The sequence below is a fragment of the Phaethon aethereus genome (genome assembly GCF_964289735.1).
Source record: "Phaethon aethereus genome assembly, chromosome: Z".
Classification (NCBI taxonomy): Eukaryota; Metazoa; Chordata; class Aves; order Phaethontiformes; family Phaethontidae; genus Phaethon; species Phaethon aethereus.
In genome coordinates, this window is record NC_138577.1 from 64,388,341 (window position 1) to 64,410,420 (window position 22,080).

A 22,080-nucleotide genomic window follows, 5' to 3' on the forward strand; every position below is an offset into this window, starting at 1 on the left:
AGGAAGGCCAAGGCGTGGCTGGAGCTGAACTTGGCAAGGGATGCAAAGAATAATAATAAGGCTTCTACAGGTATGTCAGCAAGAAAAGGAATGTCAAAGAAAGCGTAACCCCGTTGGTGAGCAAGAGCGGCAAACTGGCAACAACAGACAAGGAGGAGGCTGAGGTACTCAGTGACTTCTTTGCCTCAGTCTTCACTGGCAGTGTCTCTTCCCACACCTCTTGAGTGAATGGACTGCAGGATAGGGACAGGAGGAGCAAAGTCCCTCCCACTCAGGTTTGAGACCACCTGAGGAACCTGAACATATGCAAGTCTGTGGGACCTGATGAGATGCATCACAGAGTCCTGAGGGAATGGGCTGGTAGTTGCCAAGCCACTCTCCATGATACTTGAAAAGTCATGGTAGTCAGGTGAAGTCCCTGGAAATTGGAAAAAGGAAACACTGCACCCATTTTTAAAAACGGTCAAAAGGAGGACCCTGGGAACACCGACCTGTCAGCCTCATCTCTGTGCCTGGGAATATCATGGAACAGATCCTCTAGAAGCTGTACTAAGGCACATGGAAGACAGGCAGCATGGTTTCACCAAGGGCAAGTCCTGCCTGACAAACCTAGTGGCCTTCTAGGATGGAGCGACCACATCACTGGACAAGTGAAGAGTTACCAACGTCATCTATTTGGACTTGTGCTTTTGACACATGGTCCCCCATAACATTCTTCTCTCTAAATTGGAGAGATACGGATTTGATGGGTGGACTATTGAGTGGATGAGGAACTGGCTGAACGGTCGCATCCAGAGAGGGTAGTGGTCAATGGCTCAATGTCCAGATGGAAATCGGTGATGGGTGGTGTCCCTTGGGTCCATACTGGGACCAGTACTCTTTAATATCTTCATCAATGACATAGACAGTGGGATCAAGTGCACCCTCAGCAAGCCTGCAGATGACACCAAGCTGAGTGGTGCACTTGACACCACCGCCTGAGGAACAGGACGCCATCCGGAAAAAATAAAAAGTATTAATAACTTCAAATTACTGAAAAGTCTTAGAAGTTTGTAAAACTGGATCATTTTATCTAGCTAATAACATTCAAACTTTCCCAATATTTGTATCCTTTTTTAAAATATCTAAACAAGTTGACATCATGGAAGTTATTTCATTAATTACTTACAAAATATGTATAAAAAAGAACAGAAGAATCCAAATTACATAATTTAAAACATTTCATATATAATGAATCTGTTTTCTTACAGTATTAAAGAATACCCACTATCCACTTCTATTCCTTTCTCTTTGTACTGCAAACCTTGTACCTACGTATTTTAGGACATATTTTACTATGCTTCCGTATTAGGCATCTTGTAAATAAAAGTAATATGGTTCAGTATATATAGCTAAAAATTAAGGGCGATGGCACTAAGCCAAAGAAAACTGCAAATAAAGCAGTCTTATTGAGTGTTTTGGAAAGATCCTTGACATTTCAAAAGCTAAAAGGATCCCACTTGACTTATGAGGAAGTAAAATACAACTTAAAACCTACTTTGAAACTAATTTTTTGTAGAAAACTCTTCAAATCTTTGAAGTTGACCAAACTGATGAAGAGACAGATGAGACATTCTGTAAGTGACTGGCAGAAGTCTTGCATTCGCTGGCCCTTGTTCTTGTGGGGGACTTCAATCTACCGGACATCTGCTGGAAGTATAACACGGCAGAGAGGAAAGAGTCTAGGAGGTTCCTGGAGTGTGGGGAGGATAACTTCCTGACACAGCTGGTGAGTGAGCCCACCAGGGGAGGTGCCTTGCTGGACCTGCTGTTTACAAACAGAGAAGGACTGGTGGGAGACGTGGTGGTCCGAGGCCGTCTTGGGCTTAGCGACTACGACATGATAGAATTCTCAATTGTGAGCGAAGTAAGGAGAGGGGTCAGCAAAACTGCTACCATGGACTACTGGAGGGCAGACTTTGGCCTGTTCAGGTCACTGGTTGAGGGAGTCCCTTGGGAGACAGTCCTGAAGGGCAAAGGGGTCCAGGAAGGCTGGACAGTCTTCAAGAAGGAAATCTTAAAGGCGCAGGAGCAGGCGGTCCCCATGTGCCGTAAGAAGAGCTGGCAGGGAAGGTGACCGGCCTGGCTGAACAGGGAGATTTTGCTGGGACTCAGGGAAAAGAGGAGAGTTTACCACCTCTGGAAAAAGGGGCAGGCAACTCAAGAAGAGTATAAGGATCTTGTGAGGTCAAGCAGGGACAAAACTAGAAAGGCAAAAGCCCAGCTGGAGCTCAATCTGGCCACACTCATAAAGGATAATAAAAAATGCTTCTACAAATATATTAACAACAAAAGGAGAGGCAAGAATCTCCATCCCTTACTGGATATGGCGGGGAACATTGTCACCAAGGATGAGGACAAGACGGACGTACTTAATGCCTTCTTTGCCTCAGTCTTTAATAGCCAGTCCAGGTATCCGCAGGGTATTCAGCCCCCTGAGCTGGAAGATGGGGATGGAGAGCACAATAACCCGCCCATAAACCAGGAGGAAACAGTTAAGGATCTGTGAAGCCAGGGTCTATTGGTCCTGATGGGATCCACCCAAGAGTACTGAGGGAGCTGGCAGAGGAGCTTGCCAAGACACTCTCCATCATTTATCAGCAGTCCTGGTTACCACAGGGGAGCTCCCAGAAGACTGGAGGCTTGCCAATGTGATGCCCGTCTACAAGAAAGGCTGGAAGGAGGATCCTGGGAACTACAGGCCTGTCAGCCTGACCTCCAAACCAGGGAAGATCATGGAGCGGTTCGTCTTGAGGGTGCTCACAGGGCATGTGCAGGACAACCAAGGGATCAGGCCCAGCCAGCACGGGTTCATGAAAGGCAGGTCCTGCTTGACCAACCTTATCTTCTATGACCAGGTGACCCACCTAGTGGATGAGGGAAAGGCTGTGGATGTTGTCTACATGGACTTTAGTAAAGCCTTTGACAGCGTCTCCTACAGCATTCTCCTGCAGAAACTGGCAGCTCATGGCTTAGACAGGTTTACTCTTCGCTGGGTAAAGAACTGGCTGGACGGCCGAGCCCAGAGAGTTGTGGTGAACAGCGTTAAATCTGGCTGGTGGCCGGTCACAAGTGGTGTTCCCCAGGGCTCGGTTCTGGGGCCAGTCTTGTTCAATATCTTTATCAATGATCTGGATGAGGGGATCGAGTGCTCCCTCAGTAAGCTTGCAGATGACACCAAGTTGGGTGGGAGTGTTGATCTGCTGGAGGGTAGGAGGGCTCTGCAGAGGGATCTGGACAGGCTGGATCGATGGGCAGAGGCCAACTGTATGAGGTTTAATAAGGCCAAGTGCAGGGTCCTGCACTTCAGCCACAACAACCCCATGCAACGCTACAGGCTTGGGGTGGAGCGGCTGGAGAGCTGGCCAGCGGAAAAGGACCTGGGGGTGCCAGCTGACAGCCAGCTGAACATGAGCCGGCAGTGTGCCCAGGTGGCCAAGAAGGCCAACAGCGTCCTGGCCTGTATCAGAAATAGTGTGGTCAGCAGGAGTAGGGAAGTGATTGTGCCCCTGTACTCGGCACTGGTGAGGCTGCACCTTGAATACTGTGTTCAGTTTTGGGCCCCTCACTACAAGAAGGATGCTGAGGTGCTCAAGCGTGTCCAGAGAAGGGCAACGAAGCTGGTGAGGGGTCTGGAGCACAAGTCTTATGAGGAGCGGCTGAGGGAATTGGGGTTGTTTAGTCTGGAGAAGAGGAGGTTGAGGGGAGACCTTATCGCTCTCTACAACTACCTGAAAAGGGGCTGTGGTGAGGTGGGTCTTAGTCTCTTCTCCCAACTAACTAGTGGTAGGACGAGAGGAAATGGCCTCAAGTTGTGCCAGAGGAGGTTTAGATTGGATATTAGGAAAAATTTCTTCACCAAGAGAGTGGTCAAGCATTGGAACAGGCTGCCCAGGGAGGTGGTGGAGTCACCATCTCTGGAAGTGTTCAAAAAACGTGTGGATGTGGCGCTTCAGGACATGGACATGGTGGCGCTGGATTAATGGTTGGACTTGATGATCTTGAAGGTCCTTTCCAACCTCAGTGATTCTGTGAAACTAAATTTTTCATGTCATTTTATTAATTTTTGAAAGTACCATGATTACTTGTCTTTCAGATTATTTATGAAGTGTATTATGTCCCCTACAACAGTAACAGAACAGTTTCTACACTCTGTTGTACTGTGGTATGGAAAGACTTTACAAAGAGGTAAAAATCCAGTGCTTTTGTCACAACAAAGCTAACCCAGAATCACGACAATCAAAGGAATGCAGAGCAGAAGTACAACTCATTCCACTTCATTAACTAACATAAACTATATTTTGGATGCATTCTCTGTTCTTACACAAGTTGATAAAAACCCATGTTACTAGAATTTTTATTACTATTTTTGCTGTTGACTCATTATTCATGTTTTGAAGTAAAATGAATAAAAAATGACAGAGACCTTACTTCTTGATATTTAAGTGCTGGGCCACAGATGCCATACTTCAACATAACAGACCTATTCATGTATATACATAATGAGGCCTCAGTAATATGCCACAAGGCAGAGATGCAATAGAGTTTGTTTCTATAGCCTCCTTCCCGTTCTTAAAAACATTTAACTATTGACCTGTTTTCACTGAGCATTTAAATTTTTTATTAAAAAATTAAGTTTCTAAAACAGTATTTATCATATTGCTGTGGTATTAGCCATTTGGTTTTATTTCTGTTTTATTGAACTACACCAATATCCTAATCGATATTTTTTCAGGCATTTAAAGAAAAAAATTGTTTCTAGGTATTCCGTCTCTTGGTGCAATCCATGAGACCACAGAAATGATTAAAAGAACATAATAATTTTTTTCTTAAATTTAGGCATTCAAAACAATTGCATAATTAGCACCTCCCTGAAGTACTTTTTTCTTTTTTTTCTTTTTAAGGCAGGGAGACAGTCAGATTATGGTCAAAATGAGCCTTTCCTTCAGTAACCTGAGTATTACTGGAATTCAGCAACTAGCCAAGAGAAATTAGAAAACAGAATATAGAAAGTCAATCTTACTACAAAAAAATACTATTTTTGAAGACTTAACTTAGTTTGAGTAATTATGTTGAAACAACTGGATTACTTGCTAAGAAGTTTAAACAACAGTTACCATATTTAAGCACTCTGAATGGAAATCTTCCTTATGGATGCTGCCTGAAGAAAATAATCGCTTTCATTTAGGCAACACTGAAGTAACATACTGATTTTAAAATGTAATTTGTTAAAATGTATTTTATAATGCATTGAAAAGGTTATCATAAAACTGGCTCTTGGAATTTAGAAGAAATAAATTGCAACTGCAAACTAGCACAGGCACTTTAAAATGTGGTGCAACTCTTTACTTGCATGATTACAGATATCAAGCAGAGTTTTGTATAAGAACTGATTAAATGGAAAAAGACTCAGTAAATTCCTTTTTTCTCCTTTTTGAGTTCTATTTTCTCTCACTTAAGAAAAATACAAATGCTGCTTTTTAATTTGGAACTACAAGGGGGACCCTTAAATAATCTCCACAGAGACTAATACTAGGTTTTATAAGAATAATTTTAAATATAGCTAAGGTATGGATTTTTTCAAGTGTAATTGCTACTCAACAAATAAAGTGGCTTAGGGGCAAATTTTAAATAAATTCAAAAGTTCAATGAATTAAATGCAGAACTGGACTACAGCAACAGTGTGTTAATGTGAGTCATTAGTAGTGTTTGTCAGAAAGTATTAAATGCTTTAAATGTGTAAATTAAATTATAATCTAAACAAGCCAGAAATAGATTCATGTTAAATACAAGTGGCACAGTTGTTTTTATCAAGTAAATCTACCTCTGACTGCAAATCAAATGTTCTGTTGGGAATGGTATTTTCCATTGCAGTGTGAAATTAACAGATCCTGTTTGAAATGAAAGGTAAGACAAAATGTAAAATGACAATACATTTCTCTAGTAGTTTTGGGAGGTTTACCAAAATACAAAAACAAATTGCAATGACCCTAAGGTTCATAATATGATCATAATTATATAGTTTACATGTAATAATTTATCTGCACTTTAAATCAACCTTGAGCAGCAAACAACAAAGATTTTAGATAAAATAATTTCAAAAATATTTTTGCTGTGTGGTAGCTCACTGAAGAGGTACCTAGCACACTGTTTTCAATACTGGTGTTAACATGTGCACTGAAGGAATAAAGCTTTATGTTATCTTTTAAAGGTAATATAAAAGAGGAAATATAAATACCACAAGAGAACAAGAAGCTGAGTCCTGGGTCAAATGCAAGTTCAATATCATAATATAGTTTCCTAACACAGTAAATAGAGCAAATGAATAAACAAGAACCTGAAAATGTATTTCTGGCAACATAGGCAGAGGTTGTGGCTATTTCAGTTTTTGTTATGTCAGAAATATATTTTGTGTTTTGGTATGCAGAAATGAGGTGCATTTTTCCAAAGATCAACTGAAGTATCTCTCTCTAGAGATAAAAAAGCACAACATTAAACTTTCTATTATGATTGATAAAATATTGCCAAGTTTGTTACCAAAGAATTGCAATAACAACCCAAACCACTAAGTTTCCCACAGAAGAAATTAAATTAAAACAACAGTACCTGTGGATCTCTCTACAAGACAAATCAAACCTGAAGTACAACACATCTCTGTTTTCCACATTTGGAACAACCAACTGGGAACAAACTATGTACAAATAATAGGCTTCTGCTCTGTTAATCTGATGATTCAAAAGTGCATCCATACACAGCTTCCTCCAACTCACTATTACACTACATTATTTTTAAGGGTACAGGTTAAGGGGCACAACCCAACTCCTAGTATGACAAAAAAATAGTTTGGAAGTTTGTCTCATCTCATTGCTTACAGAGAAAATCCTTTATTATGTACCGTAGGACAAAGGATTTGCAACTATCTGTTATTTGAGAAATATGCTATGGCAGTTATTTATGTCACTGTATGGGTTTTGAACATGCACAGTGGTATCTCAAACAAACTTTTAAAGAAAACTGCATGGAATTTTTGTGACATTGGGCATACTGATAAAAGTTACATAAAGAAAACTTGTTTTTTGATAGGTATGAATTATATACCATGTTGACAGAACAAGTCTAAACAAACAAGTTTAAAAACTTCCTTACAAAAGCTATATACTCTATAATTTTTTCTCCTAGCTAGAGCGAAATGTACAGAGGTTCTGAAATACATGAAAATACTCTAAATCTTCACTCTGAACACTCCAACGTAAAGAGTAACGCCGTTTAAATGGAAGAAGGGACAGTAAGTAATACTGTGTATTGCTGCTTTGTTAAACTAATAAAACTCTGTAACTCGCCTCTATTGCTAGCATAAGCTTTCACTGATCTTTATAATTACCAGAGTATCTACAGAAATATTTGCTTCAGAATTCTGAAAGAATAAACATTTTAATATAAAAGCAAACAAAACACTTGACTAGCAGATAGAGATTTTATCAAAGGAAGTAAGTATCATTAATGCATACTACAGGGTATAGATCGCTTACCACCTACTTTTTCTTCAGGTAATTAATTCTTAGAGTCTACTGGAGTTAAAGTTGCAGTCTATCCATAGAACAGGAACCTTACAACTACGCAAAGAACCAAAAATTTGGCACTAAACATCAACAATCCTGCCGATTTACTTCAGTGAGTTCAAGTTTCTAAATAATTAAGTATCAGAACAAAAAGTAAAGAGAAAATGGTTTTATGTAAAGAAAAAATACGTTTCTAAGAAGGCAATATATATATTCCTTTTCTTTCATATGTACATAGCTATATATAAGGTAATTAGATAATATAATACCACCATTTTAAACACATACAAACGTACATATATACATACCATACATAATCATTACAGACGATGACAGTGGCCCTGGTCCTTAAAGGATTACTTGTACAAAAGAGAAAGAAATATGCAGAGGATGGGAAAACATAATAGGGGAAAGATTGTTTCTGAGAAGAAGGGAAACTTGGAACCCAGTATAGCAGCAATTCAAAATAATTTTTCAAGAGAAAAGGAAAGCTATATTTATTTAAATGATATAAATTAAGGATGATACTGCAAAACAGTAATGTGTGAGGATGAAATCTTTTTAACTCAAAAATGTATGTACTATCTGTTCCATTCCATCTATCTGTAAGTGCTGCGTTTATCCCACAAAAAATGTATTTCCCTTCTGAGTAATACTGTAAAAAAGACATGGTGTTTTAAAAATAGATTTTAAAAGGCTAAAATTAGGAAAGAAACAGCTTTAGCTGTTCAAGCATTAGAGAGATTTGCTAATCCAAGTGAGAAGCAAAAACTAAACATTCTTTTGTAATGAAATCCCCACATTATTCTTTATGATTTCCGTGACAAATGGTAAATATTGGAAAAAAAAAAAAATCAAGTGACTCCCATGGCATTTATCTGTATTATTCCGCAGGAAGACCTGATCCCCTGATAATTTAAATATTCTATTTTAAAGTAGAAAGCGTATGTAGCCTAAATATTAAAACATTATAATTTAATAGCATCTTGGAAAACTTAATTTTAACATTGTTAGCTGTATCTCACTTCTTAAAAAGAATCCAGTTATGAAATAAAAAATGTAACTTACAGTTATGTTTTGTCATGTCACAATTGGACTTGACTCAGTACAAACACTATCTTATTCCACCAGACATCTACTTGTAACAGCTATGCTCCACCTATAACATTTTAAAATAAAAACTATATAATTCTATTATAGTTTGTTGAAACCTGTTTTTTGTTTCAGCAAATGTCCTCATAGATGAAAAAACTTTTTAAAAAATAATGAGTCCTCAGAGACACTAAATATATCAGTAAGTGACAAAAAGAGGCAATATGAAAAAGGAATACTCACAATTTTAGAAAACAAAAAGGCTACATACCTAGAGAGCTCTTTTTCAATATTCAGAATCTTAAAGGTATCAGCAAAATACCACAGTTCATCTCAGGTCCTTGTGCCAAGCATTTATTTGAAAAGCTTTGTGCAACTACCTTACAGCTAGAAATAGAGACTTTTTAAGTTAGGCAAAATCCAGAACTACTAGGTAATGGAAATTCTGCGAGATAACTATTGAGACAACTGTCATTTTCTGCAGGTTACTTGACATGAATCATTATGAGATAAACATACTCTCCAAACTGTACTAACTGCACTCCTATTAATGACAGTTTGGGTATATTGGTTTTTCACAAATTTCTTAAGTGACTTCTCATGGCGCAGCTGTACAAAGTACTGATTTTGAACACTTCCTTAGAAACTTTTTTAGAAAGGTGGTTCTTTTTGTTGTTGTTGGGTTTTTGGGTGGTAGTGTTTGGTTTGTTTGGCCCTTTTTTGTTTTTCTTTTTTCCTCTTTGTGGAAGCCTACAATTTAAAGCTTGCCTTGAAATGACTTTCTGGATGTACAAACAAAAACCAGTGGTCTGACTACTTTTCTGAAGCAGAAGTAAAGCATTAGAGACTTTTCTCTTTCACTACCTGTAAGAATGCAGTTTTTAAGTAATTCTTAGTAAATTTAGGCTTATCATCAGTGCAAGATCAGATCCTTAAAACATCTAGTCCTGTTTCAAGGCTAGTTTCATCAAGTTTTTTCATCTTTGAACACAAAATCCCACTTTTGTGTTTCAGAGGGCATAGCACTCTGCACCATTAACAAACTTTAAGTAATAATTTACTTAAAATTCCTAGCACTAAGGATATCAATAAAACCCAGAACTAGAGCATAAAATTTAAAAGTTACACAATTCTGTGTGTGCTTGCTGCCCTAACTCACTATACTTCTTCACATCAACCTAATTCATTTGACACACAGTCTCCCCACAGCTAAGAAACTCTAGCTTTCTTACCAGTTCTTAGTAAAAGCTTAAATACAACCCCCCCTATGTTTAAGTAAAGTTAAGGTTGTGACACAAATCAATAAAAGGCAGGAAATTCAAAGATAACACTGACAACCCACGCTTAATTCATGATTGTTTAACAAAAGGGCAAAATGATGTGAAGAACTAATGTCAGCTCTAACTTCACTCTGTATTCTTGGGCAAACAGGTGTTTACTTCAAAGACCGTATTCAATCTCTCCTGTCAGTCTAGGTAAATTCTATTGATTATTTAACGTTTAATGATGTGCTGGATGTAAAGAAACTTTTAAATTAATTTTCAGCATCCTAGCATGTTACACTGTAACAAACATAATTAATTTAAAATGGATTTTTAGAAAATTATGCTAGACAAACATGAAGATACTATTCCATAAGTTTTTCAGAAGTAAACAAAATACACGTTTTGTATATAAAAAAATGTAAGATTAATCATTTCGTCATGTAACATGAAATAGAGCAATATATTATTTTCTTTCTCACAAGTTAACAACTCTTAGTATGTCCACATACTTCAGTTCCTCTTTGAATCCTCTTCTGTCTTTCTTTTCGTACAATATAAGAAAACGTTTTTCTGTGCAGCAAAATGTCAGAGAAAGTAATGCTACCTATAACTACCTTACCAAGTTGTAGGGGTTTTTAATTAATCTTTTAGGTTTCAAAACAAAATCTAGTATTTAGTGTGTTTTCAAAACACTAATTACATATAAGCATGTCTGTCTGCTGTTCTGCACACTGTCTTATTGTAGAAATCGAAAAACAAAAGAACGAAATGAATACAATGATGAAGTTCACACTTCATAGTCTTTGCTAGAGTACATGAAATTACCTCACACATACATACCTATAGCATTAATTGCTGGGCATCAATAACACTTTTTGCTGTAATTATTTTTTGTATTTACTGCAATTATTATTATTACTATTATTATTATTGCTCAATTAATGTCTCAAATGATTACAAATTTTGTTGGAAATAAGCAATATTACTTATATTTTTTCCAGCTGATTCGCTAAGAAATTGTGATCTTGTCCAAGAGGTCAAAACTCCGCTAACTGCTGTAGCATCAAAACTGTTGTTGAACAGTTTCAAAGAGGGCTTTTAAAATCCTGCATCTGTACTCCATGCCTGCACCTGTACTCCATCAAGCTGCAAGAAATCTGGTTACCAGTTTTACGTATGTTTTAAAAACCCAGTGAAAATATGTACAGTTACAATTTAAAGTTGGTGTCAAGATTTTAATTTCCAAAGCAAGAATAATTATGTGTTTCACCCTCAGCATTATCAAACACAAAAGCACAGTTGCATACAGCTGTATGCTCCCACCCAGTCATGGCCTCACAGAGCTTCAGACACTACTTACTCACTTGGTGGAGCCTGAACAGCTATGCATGTGAAGTTATAAGTCTTTGTAAGACCACGGGAGACCACCTGAATGATCCCACAAGAAGTCAGGCACATGCTTCTGAGCCGATTTCCTCTACTTGCCACAAATACAAAGGTGCAGACGACAAAAGGGCTTGAAAAACCTCTGAGGAAGAGAATGGTTGGTCTTTTCCTCTTGTAGAAGACAGGCAGTTTTCTTGATAAAGGAAGTTCAACAACAAATTGACCTCACAGCACTGTAAGGAGCCCACTTTTTTAACTTAACAGCACCACAAACAACTGTGGAAAAGTCTTACACTGAAGTACCAGGAAATAAATTAAAATGGAACAAAGGAAAAGGGTGAAGCCTGGCTCCACCCTGCAACACTCCTGTTAATCTAATATTTGCTTGATATCACATTTTTAATCCACGGCAAAGTTTGGACTTCCTTACCAAGCATAAATTATGCTTATAAAATCTACTTTGCTACAATTTATTTGGCATTTTCAGCTCAGGTATCACAAGTGGATGAATATATTTGTCATCTGGCATGCTGAGGTATGCTGAAGATTATAATGATAATCAATTAGTCTTAATAGTGTATCAAAAATCAGTCAGTATCACTGCTGTTTTGCTGGATGTCTTACTGATTCTCACCAGCATAAAAAGTCAAATTTTTAAGTGAGTAGTAAAACCCAGTATCAACTCTATTAACTGAAAATGTTTTCAAAGTCCCAGTAGCTGACTACAATAATGTTGAATGACTACAGAATCCAACACATTAGTGACAGGTAAGTCTTAGTCCACAGAAGTCAACAGAAGCTCAGGTTGGATGACTATGGTTGCCAAGGTAATCATCCAAACGCTTCATGTATTCTCCACTCATTCATTCTGCGAAACACACTTCCCTTTCCCTCTCTCCATTCTTTCATAAGCAGGACTTTCCCTATCCTCAGTTCCTTTGCTTCAGCTTCTCAGTCTGTGTTTACCTACTTTTGGGAGAAATCCTGTTTTAGTCTCAATAACTCCAGCCAATGAAGGGTGAAATCAGTTTGAGAAATTATTGATCCTCAAGATGTGAATTCTATTATTCCCTTGGTAATTCTTTCTCCATGGGTTGCCGAAGTCAGAAGGGGCAGAAGTACAGCTAGTAGATCTATAATGCACAAACGGACAGTCTCACTTCCAGCTGAAGTCTTGCCCCTCTGACCCTATAGCAGTGACAAGAAGCACTTTCATTGTCATTTTGTGTTCTACAGACAATTTCCTTCCCTCAATTTGCAGCAGACAGTTCCCATTTCACAAATTCACAAATTCATCTTGGCCAAGTGGTATCAAGCCAAGAAAATCTATGAGTGAGTATTGTGAGCTCATGTTCAAATACAGTGGACATGAGGCGAGCTCAACTCTACAGACCAAAATACCCTTGAAAGCACCCATGCAAACCCCATCGAAGTGCAAAATCTGAAGGGTAAAATAACCACTGGAAGGGTAATTTATCACTTTGACATAATTCTTTATAAAGACTGTGGAGTAAAAAGTTAAAATAAATAAGAGAGAATGAGAAACAAAATAATCAGAAAACCTGTGATGCGCATCTCAAAGACACAGTTTGTGAATCCTACTGAACTTTAGGCATGTAAGTGGGAGATAGAAGTTTGAGTATTTGGTCTTATTGCAGAAACAAGTGTCTTATTTGAAAAAAACCAAACAAGATAAACCATAACAGCCTCTGCAGACACACTCAAGTGCTAGGAAGTTTCCTATTCCAAATACAAATTCTGTCTCTCCATGTGGCCTGTCAGACAGCCTAATTCCTAAGGTGGTCCCCTCTGTTTTATCATAATTGCAGTTTTAAGGGAGCATCACTTCAATTCAGATTTTATGGCCTACAATAGGCAATCAATCCACACTCCTAGTTGCTTAGTTGTATTTTTTACAGCATCTAGAAACGCATATATATTTTTGGATTTTCTCTCAAATGCTCTCCTGGTCTCCAGGATAATTCAAAGGGCACTCTACCCAGTCTGCCCAGTAATTGTAAATTCTATAAGGAACACTTTGCAGCACACATGTACACTGACTTTCACACTTCCAAACGCAGATATTTTTAAGCATGTCAAACACTTTTTGTACATTTCCTATTTTTATGGAAAATGGTTTTGAAAATTTTTATCTACACGTTTTCAACACTTTCATAAGAGTCCCTGTGCAAAGCTAGTAAAGCCCAATCTTCAAAAAAACAAAGAGAGATATATATATTACATACCACAGTCAGTGATCTTACAGGATACTAAATACAGCTCTTTCAGGTTCCGGCCTTCTTTGGCAATCACCTCTACACAGCTGGAAGACACATACAGTAAAATCAGAGTTAAAAGACAATAGATAATTTTTAAACAGCAAGAACACAATCCACAAGTGTAATGTAGTGTATCTCAGTTTCTTCATTTTATGAATTGTTTCGTACAATTCACTGAAAATGCATATGGCTACATGTATACACTGGGAAAAAATATTATTTTACATTGAATGCTTTTATATCAATATTCCCATAACTCTTCAAATAAGTGAGTTGCTTGAAATATATACAAACAAGTCCTTTGGAAAATAATACAAATGTGAATTTCCGTTTCTTTATTACTGTGTAACTTTGGAAAGTTTCTATAGCAAGATTTAAGCTTCAGGAGTTCTCTTTTAGGGTAGAACTATAAATGCATTGTAATGAGGACAAAAGATAAGAAAATGTAATTCTAAATTCATGTTTGTATCCCTTCAGCGATTATTGCAGGAGTCAGCGTTCATCAGGTCATGAAATGCTACATGCCACTGGTGTTCCAATATGTTGCCAGAGAAGCTTGTATAGATGAGAAGACAGATCATTTGTTTGCCTTGTCACAACTATGATGAATTTGCAATGAAACATGTAAGGTTTTTTCTGTTAATCTCCTTGTTTGATTTCTTGTAAGCAAGGAAATTAATATGAAAACTAAAGTTGTCTTGTAAAATAGGAGCTTATTACATGCTTGCTACCAAGTCTGTATTAATGTTATGTTTACAACTGCACTGTTTATAGTGTATCACTCAAAAATATGGTTTATAAAACATATTTTCAGTCCCATTAATGTAAAACGCACCACTGTTCATTAGATCAGCTAACATTACTATTGTACTATTATCTACATAGAGACATTTTAAAAAGTATATTTTATAGGATAAAGAATTTCTTCTGACCCAATATATTCCTCTTTAATTTTCAGATCAATGACCCAATCATCTGCTCTGCCTCTTAAATCAACCCTCCACAGTACACAAAATTAAATTACTTGTCAATTTTGAGAAAAATAGATATTGCTGAATTTGTCATAACTTTTGGAAAATACAGCTACACCCTCAGGGACCTTTTTACTCCACTTACAACACCAACAGATTATCTCCCAATCTGATTTAACTGTTCATGCTGCCAATTTTAGATTTTAAAAGCAACCACCTAATTCTTACAACTTACAATAAAACAGTAACTGAATGATAGACCTTCATATCTATTTGTCCCCTCTCTGCTTCCTTCTTCCAAAACGTAGAACGAAAATTCACTACTACTTAAAAAATAGCATGCCTCTGTGACACAGAGTACCTTAATACTTTTACACTATTATAAATTTTCAATCCTTAAAAACTGTGAGAGTCTAATATTTAGGAAATGTTTGCAGTGCTTGTTGCTGGGAAAAGGTTGCCTTACTTTATGAATACTCAAAAAAAGGAGAGAAATATTTAACATAATAACCCCTGACATGGAAGAAAAACCAGGGTGAACCTCCCGATTCTGTACTCATTTAAACCCACAACTTCTCTGCTGAGAAAATTAGCAAGCATAACAGTTATTTTTCTTTTAGAAGTTATACTGGGACTATGCTTTTTAATATAAACTAACCTCAGAATTATACATTTTCATCAGGTTATTTTCCTAGAAATCAGACAAGATTTAGAGCACTAAACACATTCTACATACATGAAAAACTTCTTCTGTTCCTGTAAGACACAATTTTGAGCAAGATACTAATTTTTGTTAACTGGCTTATCAAGATCAACTAGACCATGAGAAAGATGTTTTTATTACTTATTCCAGAAAAATACTCATTAATAATGACATTTTATTGCTAATATTAGTAATGTGAGCAAAGAGAATTATCCTGTACTTTATTACACAGTCTGTTCATTAGACATTTCAGCAAGTATGATAAAACTGAAAAGTGAGTGGACACTGCAGTTAAAAGAAGCTTTTATTAATTCTTATTGCATATATCATTTAGCAGAGTACTGAGATTATGAAACACTTCTGTGGATAAAAATTTTGAACTTAGAAAAAAATTCTGAAAATTTTACATAATGACTCTACAAGTTTTTGAATTATTTCTGATAATTTTTACTTACTGACAGAAAATTAATTGATGAAAAATACAACATAACAATCAGTGTCTAATAATACCACCACAAGACAGTCAAGATGACAGACTATCTAATTTTCCCTACAACTTCAGTTACACAAATTTTCAATCAATCAGGGTCAAATTTGTATTATCTGCACGTAGACATATCTGCATGTGCATCCTTCAGCATCCTTGCATACTAAAATCTCAGGATGTTGGCCATTATCTGTCTTCAAACACAATTGGTTCAACTGTTAAGAAAGTTGTAGCTTCTGTCCCTCCTCCCATAAAGGTGCCACTATATATTTACAAGCCTGTCTTAACAAATAGAAATGCTATTAACTGCTAGAAATGCAGTGTTTGAGAAGAAATTTTAGATGCAGTCAGTCACTTGATTCCAGAAGGAAAGGATGAAAGTATTTTATTATTTCTTGCCGGGCAGAAGGAGAGAACCTAAAACATGAGGGACAATGGAAGCAGGTCCCTGCCCGGCGTGGCAGGTGAACACCCTCCCAGCCTCCCTCACCATCCCAGCTGCCCTTACACAACAGACATGGGGCTCTGGAACTTGAGGGACAGGAACATGAGGACCTTGATGAAAGTCCATCCAAGGGGAGTGCCTAGGGTGAGTCAGCCAGCCCCACACATCAAGATGTCCTCTGTTAAGAAAAAAAGGAGGGTAATTGTTGTAGGCGACTCCCTTCTCAGGGGTACAAAGGGCCCAATATGTCGACCAGACCCAACTCACAGGGAAGTCTGCTGCCTCCCCGGGGCCTGGGTGAAAGTCGTCACCAGGAAACTCCCTGGTCTGGTTTGGCCCACTGATTACTACCCACTGTTGGTCATGCAGGCTGGCAATGATGAGGTTGCACTAAGAAGCCCACAGGCAGTCAAAAAGGACTTGAGAGCACTGGGGCGACTGGTCGATGGAGCGGGAGCACAGGTAGTGTTTTCATCAATCCCTTCAGTGACAGGGAAGAACGCTGAAAGGAACAGGAAAGCACACCTGATCAACACATGGCTCAGGGGCTGGTGCTGTTGTCAGAATTTTGGGTTTTTTGACCACGGGGCGGTTTACACGGCACCGGGCCTGCTTGCAGCTGATGGAGTGCAACTGACGCCAAGGGGCAAAAGGATTCTTGCTCATAAGCTGGCAGGCCTCATTGAGAGGGCTTTAAACTAGATTTGAAGGGGGAAGAGGATAAAACCAGGCTCACTGCAGATGAGCCTAGGGGTGGCATGCCAGAGTTGAAATCGATAGCCCAGCTCAAGTGCATCTACACCAATGCACGCAGCATGGGCACCAACAGGAGGAGCTGGAAGCCATTGTGCAGTGGGACAGCTATGATGTAGTTGCCATCACAGAAACACGGTGGGATGACTCATACGACTGGAGCACTGCAATAGATGCTATAACCTCTTCAGAAGGCATAGGCATGGAAGGAGAGGTGGTGGGGTGGCTCTGCATGTTAGAGAGTGTTTTGATTGTATAGAAATCAATGATTGTGATGACCAAGTCGAGTCCTTATGGGTAAGGAGGAAGGGGAAGGCCAACGAGGCAGATATCTTGCTGGGAGTCTGTTATAGACCACCCAACCAGGATGAAGAGGCAGATGAGACATTCTATAAGTGACTGGCAGAAGACTCGCAATCGCTAGCCCTTGTTCTTGTAGGGTAGTTCAATCTACCGGACATCTGCTGGAAGTATAACATGGCAGAGATGAAACAGTCTAGAAGGTTCCTGGAGTGTGCTAAGGATAACTTCCTGACACAGCTGGTAAGTGTGCCCACCAGCGGAGGTGCCTTGCTTGACCTGCTGTTTACAAACACAGAAGAACTGGTGGGAGATGTGGTGGTCCGAGGCCGTCTTGGGCTTAGTGACCATGACATGATAGAATTCTCGATTCTTGGTGAAGTAAGGAAGGGGGTCGGCAAAACCACTACCAGGGACTTCCAGAGGGCAGACTTCAGACTCTTTCAGGTCACTGGTTGAGAGAGTTCCTTGGGAGGCAGTCCTGAAGGGCAAAAGGGTCCAGGAAGGCTGGACAGCCTTCAAGAAGGAAATCTTAAAGGCACAGGAGCAGGTGGTCCCCATGTGCCATAAAACGAGCTGGTGGGGAAGGCGACCGGCCTGGCGGAACAGGGAGATTTTGCTGGGACTCAGGGAAAAGAGGACAATCAACCATCTCTGGAAGAAGGGGCAGGCAACTCACGAAAAGTACAAGTATCTTGTGAGGTCAAGCAGAGACAAAACTAGAATGGCAAAAGCCCAGCTAGAGCTCAATCTGGCCACAGTTGTACAAGATAACAAAAAATGTTTTTACAAATATATGAACAGCAAAGAGAGAGGCAAGGAGAATCTCCATCCCTTACTGAATGTGGGGGGCAACATTGTCACCAAGGATGAGGAAAAGACGGAGGTACTTAATGACTTCTTTGCCTCAGTCTTTAATAGCCAGTCCAGGTATCCGGAGGGTATTCAGCCCCTGAGCTGGAAGATGGGGATGGAGAGCAGAATAAACTCCGCATAGTCCAGGAGGAAGCAGTTAAGGACCTGCTATGTCACCTGGATACCCAGAAGTCTATGGGGCCTGATGGGATCCACCCAAGAGTACTGAGAGAGCTGGCAGAGGAGCTTGCCAAGCCACTCTCTATCATTTATCAGCAGTCCTGGTTACCACAGGGGAGCTCCCAGAAGACTGGAGGCTTGCCAATGTGATGCTCCTCTACAAGAAGAGCCGGAAGGAGGATCCTGGGAACTACAGGCCTGTCAGCCTGACCTCCGTACCGGGGAAGATCATGGAGCAGTTCTTCTTGAGGGCGCTCCAGGTCATGTGCAGGACAACCAAGGGATCAGGCCCAGCCAGCAATGTGTTCATGAAAGGCAGGTCCTGCTTGACCAACCTTATCTTCTATGACCAGGTGACCCACCTAGTGGATGAGGGAAAGGCTGTGGATGTTGTCTACCTGGACTTCAGTAAAGCCTTTGACAGTGTCTCCCACAGCATTCTCCTGGAGAAACTGGTGGCTCATGGCTTAGACAGGTTTACTCTTCGCTGAGTAACGAACTGGCTGCATGGCCGAGCTCAGAGGGTTGTAGTGAATGGACTTAAACCCAGCTGGAGGCTGCTCACAAGCGGTGTTCCCCAGGGCTCAGTTCTAGGGCCGGTCTTGTTCAATATCTTTATTGACGATCTGGATGAGGGCATAAAGTGATCCCTCAGTAAGTTTGCAGATGACACCAAGTTGGGTGGGAGTGTTGATCTGTGGGAGGGTAGGAGGGCTCTGCCGAGGCATCTGGACAGGCTGGATCGATGGGCAGAGGCCAACTGTATGAGGTTTAATAAGGCCAAGTGCCAGGTCTTGCACTTGGGTCACAACAACCCCATGCAATGCTTCAGGCTTGGGGAGGAGTGGCTGGAGAACTGCTGGCAGAAAAGGACCTGGGGGTACTGTTTGACAGCCAGCTGAATATGAGCCAGCAGTGTGTCCAGGTGGCCAGGAAGGCCAACAGCATCCTGGCCTGTATCAGAAATAGTGTGGCCAGCAGGAGTCAGGAAGTGATCGTGTCCCTGTACTCAGCACTGGTGAGGCCGCACCTTGAATCCTGTGTTCAGTTTTGGGCCCCTCACTACAAGAAGGATGCTGAGGTGCTCAAGCGTGTCCAGGGAAAGGCAATGAAGCTGGTGAGGGGTCTGGAGCACAAGTCTTATGAGGAGCGGCTGAGGGAACTGGGGATGTTTAGTCTGGAGAAGAGGAGGCTGAGGGGAGACCTTATCGCCCTCAACAACTACCTGAGAGGGGGCTGTGGTGAGGTGGGTCTTCGTCTCTTCTCCCAAGTAACTAGCCATAGGACAAGAGGAAAAGGCCTCAAATTGTGCCAGGGGAGGTTTAGACTAGAAAAATTTCTTTACTGAAAGTGCAGTCAGGAATTGGAACAGGCTGCCCAGGGAGGTGGTGGAATCATCATCACTGGAAGTGTTCAAAAAAACGTGTAAACGTGGCATTTCAGGATATCGTTTAGTGGGCTTGGTGGTGTTGAGTTGATGGTTGAACTTGATGATCTTAAAGGTCTTTTCCAACCTTAATGATTCTGTGATTCTCTGATTCTGTATTTCCTGTATGGCCTTTAAAATTATATCCTCTAATCCTTCCAGATAATATCAGCTCTCAGGGTTAAAGTTTTTTCAAGTGGCTTGAGGGACTCCAATCTTGTTCTCAGTGACATCCTGGAGTCTAAATGAAATATTGTTCACTTTCTCCTGATGGGAAAAGAAAACCTTCACAGTCTTTAGCTATTTCTGTTAAACAGAAAAAAAAGGGCAAAACATATATCTTTGCCTCATTTCTCTTTATTTTTTGAAAATATTAAAATCACCTAACATTTAGAAGAATGAGGTAATGAGACATCTCATCTGAAGAATAAAAAATTTATATGTAGCTGAAATATAGAAATTACTTTTTTTTGGCTGCCTTCTATAACTTTCACAAATCAATCTAATTTCAGTTTTAGTTTCTGTTATCCTTTCTACAGACCATCCCCATGTGAAGCAACTTGCAGAGACAGAAGAAAAACTTTATATGGCCTTATTAGCCTCTGCTCTGTAGAGGGTAACACAATATATAGCTGATAGTAACAACTGATTTCCTTACAACAGAAAAATAAAAGTAGTTGTGTATTTATTACTTTTACCTTTTAATCTTTGTTAAACATGACAGCAAAGAAAAAGGTTAAAAGAACAAAATGAAATTAACCTTTTCTAGAAAGCAAGGATCAAGTCATGTTAATTCTGTTGTAATAATCCATCAAAATTATATCAGATTATTGCCATATCTATCTCTGGAAGTCTTTATATTTACAATGTTCTCAAATTAGACAACAAAGCAGCCTAACCTTAAACACATCAGCATAATATTGATAAATAAGAGAAGCAAAGTTATTATTTAAAGCAGTAGCAAATGACAGAAAGGAGCAAACCAGATACCTGAGCCCCAAAAAACTTGGGGACTAACCCCTATCTGTCAGGGAGCAAACCTGATGCCTCTTGGACATGGTAACAAGAGGTGTGTGCCAAGGCAGGGAGAAGATCTTTTTAAAACCCTTAAATAAATCTCATACAAGATTACTCATACAAGACCACAGATTCTGGGACAATCTCTAGTAGGACAAGCTCTAGCAGGACAACTAGAGCTTGCTCAGCACTGTGATGTTGAACACATCTACATTCCAACATCCTAAAGTTTATTATGTTCAGAGACTAATAAACCTAAGATTGCCTCTCACTGTTACAATTTCTAAAAATGTCTTCCTACTTCAAAAGCTAAGCAAATCTTAAGAAGAAAAGGGTAAAACTATAATGTTGCTGAAATTTCAGCAATTAGTAACAGAAAAAAACTCTCAATCGGGGTGACGGAAACTATGGAAACTTGTCTACTAACATGTACTTGCATGCATGCATATATACATATATATATACCTGGTCTGTATATATCATCAGAAAAATTACTGAAGTGTACAAAGACTTACTGGTATAAAGCTTGTCTCATGACTGAGACATAGATACGTCTACTGATAACTTCAAATGTAGGCCCATCATCTTGATGCAATGAATTCACAAGTCTTTCCATGATGTAATGCAAAATGTAAGAGTTTGTACTTAAAAAAAAAATGACAAAGTCACTCAAAACCCTGTAATTTTCTTCTCTTAGCCAACTGATCCCTGTATTCTTTGACTTAAATGAAAGCTTGAGGTTAATGAATTAAATTGTGCAAACTTCTACCTGTAAGAAAAGTTAGAAAAGATCCTTGAGTTAGTGAAAATAATTGTCTTTTCTATACACACACAGAGCTTTTCTGGTTTTGCTCTAATTCTAAAAACACTGGGAAATCGTATTTGTGACAACCGAAAGGAACTAATAAGAAAATATGACTACAGTATTTGCAGTATAAGTGGTCCTGGGAGACCTTGTTACAGTCTGAGATGCTCTTGAGCCCCAAGTGAAGTTAATTGGAGTTGCCATATACTGGTTAAGGGATCATAAGTTGAGGGGGTGAGTTTCACTCACTGTAGAGGTGTAAAAAACCCAAAACATTAACACACTCCCTTGCTAAGATTCAAAATAAACATCAGGCTGTTTATATAGCTTCTTTGCATTTGACTGGCATACACTTGTCTCTAAGCAGTAAAGTGAACATCTTACTATCCTTCAAAATATAACCAAGACCACTACTGGGAACCAACAGAGAGTTTAGAAAGAATAAGAACACTAAAATACACAATGGAAAACCAGAAACCTTTCATAAAGAAATATATGGAGCTCCTCAAAAATTAGTG

The 22,080-nt window shown here is 39.2% G+C and overlaps 1 protein-coding gene across 1 annotated transcript in view; it reads right to left on the minus strand.

The window, feature by feature from the left end:
• FBXL17 (F-box and leucine rich repeat protein 17) overlaps positions 1–22,080 on the minus strand; it is a gene marked incomplete at both ends in the record, with an annotated part of 298,576 nt that overhangs the window by 89,186 nt on the left and 187,310 nt on the right. The window contains one exon of the mRNA XM_082012855.1: positions 13,588–13,664. Coding sequence (XP_081868981.1) covers positions 13,588–13,664 — 77 coding nt within the window. The remainder of the gene's footprint in view (positions 1–13,587; positions 13,665–22,080) is intronic.